The sequence below is a fragment of the Chamaea fasciata genome, unplaced genomic scaffold (assembly GCF_029207755.1).
Source record: "Chamaea fasciata isolate MVZ Bird 193981 ecotype frontalis unplaced genomic scaffold, bChaFas1.0.hap1 SCAF_1, whole genome shotgun sequence".
Lineage (NCBI taxonomy): Eukaryota > Metazoa > Chordata > Aves > Passeriformes > Sylviidae > Chamaea > Chamaea fasciata.
In genome coordinates, this window is record NW_027094086.1 from 144,778,320 (window position 1) to 144,791,013 (window position 12,694).

General features: G+C 36.4%; 1 protein-coding gene across 1 annotated transcript in view; it reads right to left on the minus strand.

The window, feature by feature from the left end:
* Positions 1–12,694, minus strand: part of UBE3C (ubiquitin protein ligase E3C) — a 69,675-nt gene that overhangs the window by 15,381 nt on the left and 41,600 nt on the right. The window contains exons 17-18 of the mRNA XM_066200786.1: positions 11,822–11,954; positions 10,802–11,049 (exon numbers count right to left, since the gene is read on the minus strand). Of these exons, the coding sequence (XP_066056883.1) occupies positions 10,802–11,049; positions 11,822–11,954 (381 nt within the window). The remainder of the gene's footprint in view (positions 1–10,801; positions 11,050–11,821; positions 11,955–12,694) is intronic.

The window sequence follows — 12,694 nt, forward strand, 5'->3', positions numbered from 1 at the left end:
CAGGTTTAAGCCTTTAGAGCATTTAATATACAAGGACTAATAAATGATAGCACTAAAAACTATGATCACATCAGCTAAATGGATTATAAATTAAATTTCCATAATGTATGCAACTGAAATACAAATGTAGACATAAATCAAGGTATTTTCTAAACACAGGTTAATTACACAAATTCAAAACCTGTCTATTTTTTATGCAAAATAATCCACTTAGCATTTTTCAAACTGGTCTTAAGTCTTTACCACTTGCAACACTTGATCCTAGAAGCCTATCAATAATTCCTTGTCAGGAAAAAACAGCAATAGGTATATTGAAGAAACTTGTATGTTATTTCTCAAGTGTCTGTCTTTTATGAGTGTTTATTGCTAGAAATTGTGCCAAAATGATTTGAAATAAAAAGGATTAATTATGGTAGAAGCTTTTTAATATAAGTGAGTGCAGCTGCAATGCAATTAATGCAAATTGTGATGCTATCAGGAAAATAAATGTGAACAACATCACTGGCTATTTCTGTTTGCTGCCAAATAACTTCAGTAATTTACTACATTAAGAATCAATAAAAAAATAATGCATTTCAAATGCATCACTATTAATCTTCAGGTAGTTCCAAAGTGAACATTTATAACTTCATCTAAAAACTATATAAAGCATTTTTAAATAAACTAAATTGTGCAACTTGAGAATAATTACTCCCTCTCTTAGCTAAGTGATTGCAATATTCAAAATAAAGTTTTTTTGGAAAGAAGACAAACAGTAGTGTTTTAATTAGTTTGAAAGTCAAGCTATCCTAATAAAGTTTAATAAAAAAACACAGTAAAACTCTGGTGAATAAAGTCATGATGAACTTTGATTTTGTTTCCAAGAGGTAAATGCCACCATTATAGTCCCAGCGCTGTGCAGAGATGCTGAGAAATGCTGTGTACAATATGAGTAAAAAAACTGGAACTTTATTTTCTGGATTCCATCTAACTTTTCTTTTTCCCCAGTCAGCATAAACTGACCAAACTACCTGTTGTTGCTAAAACGTGATTCCAAACATTGCTGGCAGGGCAATAAAACCAATCAGCTGCTGATTCCCCTGGGTTTGTTTACAAGCAGAGTAGTTGTGCAGTAGAGGCTAAAGGGTCATTACAACCTCAATAAGGTTCAAAACTTGCCAATTATTTGTGCTGCGCTTTGTTTGGGCTGTTGGATTTGGAGTTTGCAGGGTGAGTGGGTATTGGTGGCCACAGCACGGACATTGAAGTTGCTTTTAAATTAGAGCAAGATCTAGCTCACAGCCATGGCTGAAACAAGGTGGGAACTGCAGGACCATTTGTTTCACCCAGGAGCACAACCTTGGAGCTGCCAGCTGCCCATGGAAGCCCATCCTGATGGGGATTTTTCTTACTAAAGCTAATCTAATGGTCAAGAGGGCGACTTCCCTCCTTCCAGTTCTCTACTGAACTGCCTTGGGGAGCTCTAAGTTACCCTACTTTAAGCTTAGTTTTTTGCCTGTCTGAACTCTCTGAACTGGCTTTATGCAACACCAGCGTTAAGGAGGCAGGAGCCCAGCATCTGCAGCAGGCAAGGGAATGGTGACCACCTCTACCAGAGGAAAGCAGCTGCCAGATTCCTCAGCTGCAGTGTGAACCTGCATCACTAGAGTATACCTACATAGTCCTTTAATATAATATATGGTCATGTTCTCCACACAGAACTCATCCTTTTCTTCCTCTCACAGCCACTGAGCAAAAACACTGATGGGAGAAACTGGCTTGCCCCGGACAGAGATGTCTACTTCTGTTTGGCTAAATCAGAGCTTCCTGTTCACACACTGCTTCAGGAGATCAAAGCCAGCAAGCTTAACCAGTGTCTGTTTTAAAACTAATCTCTTCTCAAACTTTGAGTACTCTCACTCACTCTTTTCCAAGCTTCCTTTCACTCTGCGGTAATCACCGATGAGACCGATGCCTTTCTATGAGGAATTCTGACAATTCCCATTCCCAGCTTTCCTATCTGAGCCCCTGACTCCATTGTCTCTACCCTGCAGCCCATAAACCGCAGCAAGCCTACATAAGGCAGAAAGTCCAGATGGGAAGTCATGAACGGAGTGATTGGTGGTCACATACGGCACCAAACTTCCAGTTTCTAAGGTTCTAATGTCGACATGGGGGTCAACACAAACAACCTCAACCAGTCCTTTACAGCTCTGCCTCCTTGGAAGGCTAGGGTATTAACACTCCAGCTGGACAGAAGTGCCATTTGCAGGTACAAGCTTGGGGCAAGGAGATGGTCTGAAGCAGAGACAGTGATGTTCCCATCAAGGGCAATCCCTAAAGCAATGTAATGCTCACAGGGTGACATGTTCCCAAGCAGCTAAAAGGCAATGTCTGCTGAAAAGGCCAACCTGGATTTCCCAGCACTCTTTCAAAGTCATGTAGATTAGGGATGCTTTTCAGTTGAAGTTGACATCACTAGATATCAAAAAAAAGTAACTTAAAAGCTTCTGAAATTACTCAACAAAAAAAAAATTATATTTCAAGTAACAAATTATTTTTAGTATTCCCCAACCCAGTGTTCTCCTAATTATGTCAAGCCTTTTCTATTTTCTGAAGAGATGGTTAAAATAAGGGTTTTTTTCTGGTTAAAAGGCCACGAGCAATTGTTTCACTATGGAAAAAGTAGTATTCAGTAAAAGGAACTTCACCCACCTGTCTCCCCCTTTATGTGAATGCCTGCAGAACACACCAGAATATTAAAACCCACCAAAGTAACAGAAAGCTTACTGTGGTTAATAAGTTTCCACTTCACACGCAGCCTGAAGCCTGTTGTTCCCCTTTTAAATAATCTCAGCTACCTGTGATTACAGTATAGTTCCACAGTAATTGATTGCTACAGGGACTGGCCTTTACTCAGTTCAGTGACACAGATCACAATGTGGGCATTTGAAGTGATAAAAATATGATGTTCAGACATGAATGCACTCACTACACATCTGTGATGTGGAGGAATAAGAAACAGTTTTTAAGTCAAGTACCCTTCAGAATACAGGCAAGCAAGTAGTACCTGAAATGCATCATGGAAGAAGGATCTGGGCTGAAGGACAGCTGTACATAGCAAAAAGAGAAGGATGACAGTTCTCTGGATAAGGAGGACTTTTCTTCTTTCAATAAAATGAGAATAATGCCTAACAGGGACGACAGATGGTAACTACCACAATACCATTTAAGTACTACATAGTTACACAAGGTATTGTTCAGGTATGACCCCAAGGTTTAGGAAACTGATCTTCAGAAAGAAAAGATTTCACATCGTGTTTTAAATTTGGACAAAATGTAAGCTATTAGAGTCATTTCAGCCACATTAGCTATACACAATAGAGGCTACCTGAGCACTACAATGTGCTGAGTAAGCTTCAAACTGTGTAAACAAATTCACAGATGAACTCTCTCCCTGCAAGGCAGCTTTAGTGCCTTTACTTACACTTTCAGGTCTACAACTAATTCTCTCATGTATTATTTCAACTAAAATCTCTTTAAGGAAAAATAATCAGTCACAGCTTCTACTTTCCATTAATCCTTCACAACCCAGAGCTGTATTTTAAAGCATAAACAATGCTAAAGTCATATCGCCAGAAAGATGCATGGCTTTTAGGATAAGGCAGTAAATGACTGGACTTAAATTCAGTTATTTCCATAATCAGCCCCCAAGACCATAACCCTCTCTATTTCAGTAATTTTAAACAGTTACTATTAAATAATACTTAGCACTTACAGAGTGCAATAGATCTTCAAAGCTGTACAGAACCATTAATAAAAAATGATTGAAAAATAGCAAAACCATTAGAACTTCCTTCTACCTTATTATTTATATCCTAGAAATATCACACAAAGCCTTTGGGGGCAGCAGAGACTTTTCAACCCTAACGGAAAAGATTAAACTAAAAATTTAAGTTAAATTAAAATGTACTCGTATTTTTGAAGCTTTTTTAGAGCTAACATTCACTAATCTCTAGATAAAATAATTTCTTAATGATATGCTTAATAATGTGTTTTAAAGAGAGAAAACCCCAAATGATATTGTTTCTAATACCAATATGGTAAAATAAAATTAATTCTCTCAGGTGTGTGTCTCAAAGCAATGTGTGCTGTTACCTGGGAGCTCTAAGTCACTGTTTCCAAGCCTCTGAGCAGTAGCAGATGTCTAGATGCATTTATATCACCATAGTAATGGAAAATCTGGTGCATTATCTTCCCTGCATTACTGTGAAAAATCATAGCTTGCCTTTCTTCTGCCTTTTAAAAGAACAGGAGTCCAAAATTCCACAGCTTGATGCCTGCAATTAGGCTTCGGCGAGTTTTAATAGCCTCTGCAGCAGTGTGAATATCATCAGATATTAAAATTATTTATATTACTTTTTTAGAAAAAGCCTTTTTTAAATTGGTTTTACTTCAGATTTTCCACTCAGTGGGAATTTAAAGGTCAGTAAGTGCAACTTTATAGAAGTTTTAGAGACTTGGGGTGGCAAGACTCAGGCGTGAAGGACCTGCCTGTCACAGCTGCTGCAGTCGGTGCAAATCCCTGAAATGGACAGCAGGGGTGCGGCAGCACAGACCAAACTCCCAACTCATCAACACAGGACCAGGAAATGCAAGGATCCATTCCCGAAGACTTCATAGGATCATATCAACTGAAATGACCTTGAGTTAATTTTTAATTTAAAAATGGCAAGTCTTGCTAGTATTTTTATTGTAGGAATTTAGGATGTCTTTAATTACATTAATGTTTATTACCAAAACAGAGTGCTTCAGAAATGCCAGCACGTGCAGAAAACTACCATTTCATCAGCTTGATACTTGCTTTCTCATTTAATAGGAACAGTTATCTCTGTAACTTATGCCATAAATATGATATAAATTGCTATCAATGTCATTTGGGGGGTTTTGAGGGATGAGAGAGGAAAGCACTATAGATACCTGTGGATGCACTGGAAAACTGATAGTTATCATTCACTACTGAAGTTCCAGTAAAGGCTTAATAGATTTTTCTTGTTTCAAATTTAAACATAATTTAGGAAGAACTTGAATATAAAAAAAACCCTATTCCTCCTTATTTAAGTTTAATCTTCTGACATACTGAAATACTTAATATTATATAACTAACCTCTGGATATGCTTCTAACATAAATCTGTATTATAATAGCAATGGAACTAGTAATTTTTAAAGTTCAAACCAATTTAAGAATTTCAGTAAATATTCCAAACCTAATTGATTGAAATGGATGTAGGTGCTCCCAACTGTGAAAAAAGATCAGGATACCATTACCACACACTCTAACTGTTTATTTATTCCCTGTCTAGGAACCTGATTTAGAGGCAATAAAATGCAATCAGTACACAAACCAGAAGCAGGAATCATCTGCTAATGGAACTTTTAATTGAGGAGTGACCACTGACATGAGGTAATTCTTTCCACGCAGAACTCCTTGCAGAGACCTCTACGCACTTTGTCACGGTAAACAATCACTAACATATGCATTAAAGAAAATTTAAATACATTATGACCCAATAAATATCACAATCCATCAATAAACACTTTTCCTCCCTAAAGATTTAGAGTTAAAATACCACATTTCAGTAGTCCTTTAGCGCTAGACATCTATTTACAAGGTTACTACTAACACAGCTATTTGTAATCAAAAGATAATTGGTTTTGTTAAATGCACCAGTACACAAAGGAACTGTCAAGCTGAAGAACTGTGTCAGAAAATAAATTCAGATTAGTTTACATCTGCATTCATAAATCATGAAGTAACTTCCTTAAGGTATCAATTCTGCTCTCTTAGGATTGTGTTTCCACACTGGAAGTTTATCATTAAAGGACTGTGCCACTTTCCACGGTAAATTCCTGTTTTGATTCCATATCAGATTCAGGAATTTCTGAGACAAATGATCATCACCTAACTTGCTTTTTAAGCAAAATGCTGAATCTACAAAATCATGTGTGAGGTAACTGAAATTAATAAAACAAAGAGTTTATACCAATTACCTCCTCTTTTCATCAGTATCACCAATCCCATACCTACCAGGTACTAGTAGTATCAATTGTGGCTGCAGCGCAAACAAATTAAGGGGGTGCTGACTTAAAACAAGCCAAAGTGGGTCTAATTAAGTGAACAATAAGAAAAAGAAAAGGGCAGCCTAATAATCAGAAGGAAAAAGCCCCCACCCTCTAACAGTCAGAGTGGCAGTGCGATGTTTGACACACTATCCTACCAAATAATCAAGTGTACGAAACTCAGTTCTCATTGTACAGTTTTCTTGCTTTGTTTTCTTTCCACAAGCTTTTGGTGCACAAGCAGCACTTAAATACGTTATTAGAAACATTTCCTTGAATGTTTTAACCCCACACGTGCAGCTAATTTATAATTTAAGAGTTTAGGATCTGATGTAGATCTTGCTGTAAAAAGACTCCCCTGATTCAATACTTCTTAGATAAGGCCCAAGAATTATTAAGAACTATTTTAGCTTTTCTGCAGGATGGATCCTACAGACACTGCTCATCTTACAATTGTACCTTCCAGACAGGCACAATATTCAAAGTTACAAACAGGAACCATAAGGCACACTCTCTAATATACAGAAAAATAATCAATAATTAGGTCCCACATTTACTTATATTGTAATAAAATCTGTATTTGATCTACTATTACTCTTCTAAAGCTTCATTTTACCCAAGGAAGTATTTTATAATTCTTTTCTTAAATTATATATATTTAATAACATTTAGATGTGTGGAAAGAACAATCTGTTAGATCTTAAATCAGTAAACTACAAAAACTCGTAGGAAAATAAACAACTTTGACATTCGTCAATGTAATATCCACAAGTCCATGCAAATTACTGATCTCCTATATACCACTATGTATTAATAATCAAAGAACTAAACCTAGATTGTATCCACCATCAAAATAATGCTAAAATTCAAAATGAACACATTAGTTTTTCTCAATCCTTGATGCTTCTTCTATGAAACTTCATTACTTAGTTCTACAAAGGAAGGACTCAAACAACTCAAAAAACATTTTTTTCTCCATGCTGCTTTCCCAGTCATTTAAGACAGAAGTTGGGTCTTGGCAAAACAAATCTAAATCTTTTCAGAAAACCTGAGTGTCTTCCAAGGACTGCAGGTTCTATTGCTTAGAAAAGGGGACTTAATTTTATATTTCAAAAATAGATGTTCTTCAGCAACATGAATGTGTGACTCACAAGTGCTGTTTAATATTCTGGAATAAGAGAGATGGTAGAATTCAGTAAAATCAAAGACACTGAGTGTATTACACAAAAATCTCTACTGTCAGAGTCACTCCGTTTAACATGCAAAGACAGTCACTGCAAAACAAAGTAAATGCAAGAACTAGCAGGTTTATGTCAAAAGGGAAGAAGAGGAAACCATAGAAATTATCATACTAATCTGGATTTCCTGCCATATTCTTAAACTAATGCTGGTACTTCATGAAATTTAAGTATATTATCCTAAAAATTAGCAGCTTGATGCCAAAGAACTCCAAATGCAAATAATGTCCTTTTCCACAACATCTGTCACAGCAACATCATTGAATAAATGCAAATGTAAACTAGAAATGGGGAAATATGTTGTACACTAGACTGAGTTTAGGTCACAATATGGTGAAGTTCAGATTTTAATTCTCCATCACTGTTTCTGCTGGAATGGTCACCCAATATTTCCCTCTTTTCAGGTGTGCAGCAGACCACTCAAGAATCAGCATGGAGAAAATCCTCCTCTAATGTTCTCAGGTGTTGCTTCCAAATTTCCTTGCTTTGGTGCTTCTTGGCACCCTGACAAAAAACCACCCTTTGTGTTCTCCTGAGCCAATTCCACTTCACAGCAGAGTCTGTACATGGGGAGATTTTTAGTACAGCCAAAACAACAACTACTGCATGTGGAAAGGAAGTGGAACCAAACCAGGAGCCTGCCCACAGCCCAAAACTACCAAGAGAACAAAAGCATCACAGCATGCAGACCCATCCATCCTACTGGGACACCACTTGGGACAAGAAGGCTTTACTTTCCAGAGAGGATTTGGGGTTAGAACTCTGCCTGAACGTTCCTGACAGCCCCCAGGACACCCTTGGCTCTCAAGCAAAGCCTGGGATTCAGACAGTGCCAGCTGTGCTTCCAGTGGGCAACACTGAGAGTTTCTAACCACCCTGGCAGTAGGAGACTCTTACCAAAGGTGTGCATGGCAAACTGAGCTTTAACTTTTAAGGAAGAGAAAGGAAAATGCTTAAAACGCACCCGTGCTAAGGTAATATTTACATTTCAGAGTAAAGTCACTGACAGTTGAGAAATGTAAACTTTGGAAGTGTTTGAGTAGCTGCTGTTTAAGCAAACTCATTTCTGTTGGGTTTTTTTAAAAGATGATTTCAGACAACATATGCAATTACACGATCACACAGTATTATTTCTACAAGACCTTTTGCTCACCAAGTGACTGCAAAAGCTGCATGAACAAGCTACGCATTTTGTACACAGATTTTAGTTTCTTCATTAACTAGAAGAATACACCCAAAAGTCAGTAATTTATTCAAGATTAAAATTATTTACTTTTTCGGATATACCATTTGTCAAGATATGTTTTAAATTTTCAGCTGTTTCTGCTTCTGAACTGACCAATTAACAAAGAAGATGCCAAGTTGTTAGAAACTTCCTGATGAGAAGAAAAACTGAATTAGGTGTAACTTTATGGTGCTGAAAGTTAAACACGTTTGGATATTAGTATGAAGTTGTTACTAAGAGACAGAGAATTTCTATAAATTATTGTATTTTAATGTATTTGTTTTCTGATAACATTGAAGCTTCTTACGTGAGAGTTTTTGGTGGTAGCACTCTTTACATACTGGTTTCTACAAATAAGAAATTGCTGTGGATGCCTGATTGCTTCCTTTGCATTATATCTGTTTTGTTTGCAAAGGAGCTTTTAATAATTCACTATTGCTCTCAAATAACCCTGTGCAAAGCATAAAATGGACACATTTTTGAAAACGGATGAGTGGGTATTCAATAACTTAACTAAGATCACAATACTGGCAGGTTTTGAATAGTATGGTCGTGCCTTATCTTTCTGTTTAATTCATCAGGTCTCTAAACACACTACTAAAAAGGTGTCTGTGCACCTGGGCAAGGGTAATTATTAAGTAGCACTGTCAATTCTTGCCTTATCTAAACACACTGCAAATACAATTTATGCTTTCAAAATGTTAAATAATAGATTCTCTGATTTTAAAAAGACCAAAAAACTCTACTTGTAGCACTTGGTGAGATTAAAACACATTTTGTAACTTCTGCCTCTATGCTAATATTCGAAATTCAATTACAGAAGGCAATGTGCTGATCTGACAGAGGAAACTGAAGACTCAAAATTACAATTTTTTTTTTTTAAATAATGTTTCCAACTCCCCCTGCCAGTTGATCCCTGCCTCCTTCCTAGATATACACAAAGCATTTTTGTGGTAAAGCAACTTCCTTAACAATACCACAAGTATTTGCTTTCCCACTCCAAAAATCTACACATGCAGAAAGAAAATGAAGCTTGGACATGTAGTATCAGATATAATTACCAACTATTGTGATAGTACTGAATCCATCTCCCAAGAGGAGTGGGAACATCACTCAAAGATTATTTACTGAAATGGCCAATTTGTAATTTCCATGCTTTAAGAAGATTGGATATGGCAGTAGCTAGGATGCATTAGCAGGGACTCTGCTTACAAAGAGGCAGTTTTATCTAAATCAGTCGACTGCAACTCCCAAGCACAGCACTGTTTCAACAATGCACAATTTGCCAACAACATCCCTTGAAACCATTTCCAGCTACACTACAAAGAATCCAAGCGCATGTCAAACCTCACTGCGAGGCAGCAGTAGGATTTTAGCCTCCAAAATACTTCAAGCAGTTAAATGAGATTTTTACATCTTAATACCTTCAGTATTAGACAGGTAAGCAGCAGTTAATACTTTTTTTTTTCCTCGAAATGGAATTTGTATTCCAAATTTTGTTTCACAATTACTAGCTTTATAAAAATTATTTCAAATGCTTAGAATGAAATAGCCTCAGTATTAAACCTGACCATAAAAGAAAATTGAATGCAATTAATGTTTGTAATGGCTTTTCTCTTTGTTCCTCCCCCTTCATTTTTCATGTAGCTCAACAAGCATCTATTAGCCTTTGAACATTCATATCACTGAATTATGAAGCACTAAAACTCAAGAAATGTGCAAAATGCACAAAACCCCAAACAGAATATGTGAAAAGTAATTTGCATACGGCTCTTAAGTATGGTAAATGCTGATGGCAAATTTTAAATGCTACCAAGAACTGTATATCTCATACAACTAGTAACTGTTTAAAACATTCATTTCATATATTCCAAATGATGGAAACGTAACTGCAGTCATATTCCTAAAAGCTCCAGGTTGAAAATCACTATATGCAGAGCAGAGCTGGTGACTTCAATCAACCTTAAGCACGAGGATATACACAGAGGTAAATATATGCAAACTTTGCTCAACTGGCAGTCAGGATAATGCAAATTTCCTATACTTCCCAAGTATTTATTAAATTTATTAAAATCAAATTTTAGTAGTAGTAACGTTCATACACAACATCTGAAAGTTACTGTCTCTCAAGTCTGGGAAAATCTTTTGGTTTTCCCATCCACTTCACTTGTTAGAAAAAAACATTACTGAATAATTTCAGTACTGCTGTAGCTTTGTAGTACAGAGCACTGGTTTTACCTTTCCAAGCATTCTCCCAAGGAAGTAGTAATGTCGGGCATATGAGTCTCCAACGAGCATCTGAGCAGCAGGGTTAGGGTAAAGCAGTCCCTCATTGGTGGTTTTAAAAAAACCCTGGTTAGGGTTAAATCCTGATTTGAGGAGTTCATTCAGAAATTCTCTGAAAATTCCACCACCATCAATACCAGCTTCATCAAGACCATGTGCATTAAGCAAGTGAACACGAATGCGCTTTTTTAGGTCAGGTTCTGCAGAGAAAGGAGAGAGACAAACACAAATGCAATTGTCTGCTTCAGTTTTGTATAGATAAAAACACATGTAACTACACACACAAACTATATATGCTAGAATAAAAACTGACCTAGTAAATAGTAGCAAAACTCTTATTACTGGTTTGAATTTTGGAATATTTAGTTTGTGAAACACTCACTTTGTAGAAAAGGTCTTGTTTTAAGAGTTGTAAAAAAACCCCAAGTGGATAAGACCATAGGTAGGGGAAGAAAAAAAATCCTACAAAATATTTAAAACAGACCCAGGAATAACTTGAAAATTGTATATATATAAAATACTGTGAGTGCAAGATTCACACGAACATGTGATTTAATTCAATGTAGTAAAATTTACAGTACTACATCCTATCATTAAAAAGAGCCCTGCACTATTATCAGACATATTGTACCTAGCAAATCCTGTTCAGTCCATATGTATTTGCTGGCAAAGGTTATCAAAGCAGATAATATCTAATGAATTACATAGAAAAATATACAAATTACAATTATTTGGATGAGCAAATGGGAAGAAAAGCACCATAAAAATGGGTTGTAAAGAGGTTATTTAGACTGCAATAATCAGACAGAATATGGGTGAGAATTACTTCTGAAAAAAAAAGGAAATTTAACTTCTGAGAACTTTCACATCTCCGAGCCGATACACCTAGAGCATACCAGTCAAATAAGCAAATATGGATCTACATGGTAAGAACAATAAAGTGTTACAGCAAGCTGATAACTGTAAACCTACCATTCTCAGGAGAAAGTTTATCATAAGCATCTTCATAAATATAATTTCTTCTGATAGTGACATTAATTCCATCCAAAAATGGCCCATCTCCTTGAACTTCTTGTTTATCAGCATAGATCAGTCTTTGAAAAATCTGTTAAAATGAGTGAAAAGAGCAATTGTCAATGTGTAGATCTAAATATTCAATGAGAGATGGTTATTTCATTACTGTTACTGTCCTTAGACCTGCCTAACTCATTTTCAAGTGATTTGTCTTCTCTCTCATTGAGCTGCAGAAACTTAATACAGAGCCACGACCCATGGAAGGGGAGAAGGGGGGACAGAAATGCAAAGAACTTTTCTGTGCTAAGATACCAACCTCAGCACTTTCTACATGAAGTGGCACATCTACAAACATTGTGCCAGTACTTCCAGTTTCCTCTCCCTAACTTTCAGAGTTCTCAAATGCAAAATATTCAAAAACAAAGGAAAAAAAGTCCCATGAGTATTTTACACATACAGAGGTTGTTCTCAATAGTGGTAAATAATTTTTTGTTGCTGTTTGCAGTGGTCAGGGAAACTCTCAGTAATAAAAAAATAGGTACCAGCTCCCCTTGTATAAGCAGTGAACAAATAATTCAGACGAAAATCATGGATATTACTGCCAGACTAAAAAAGAACCGGAGCATCATAAAAATTCAAAATACTTATGCCAGGTGAAGTACAAATTGAACTTCACATTGTCCATTTTAAAGTCTTCACAATAGGAACCTCTTCCCCTGAAGTGTAACTGTAGCTAACTGTGCTTCTATGTCAAGAGGTAGCATGGGAGGAGGTTGCCGAAATTATATTTCCTCTAGCCAGGACATGAATGTTTACTATATTCTCTCTTGA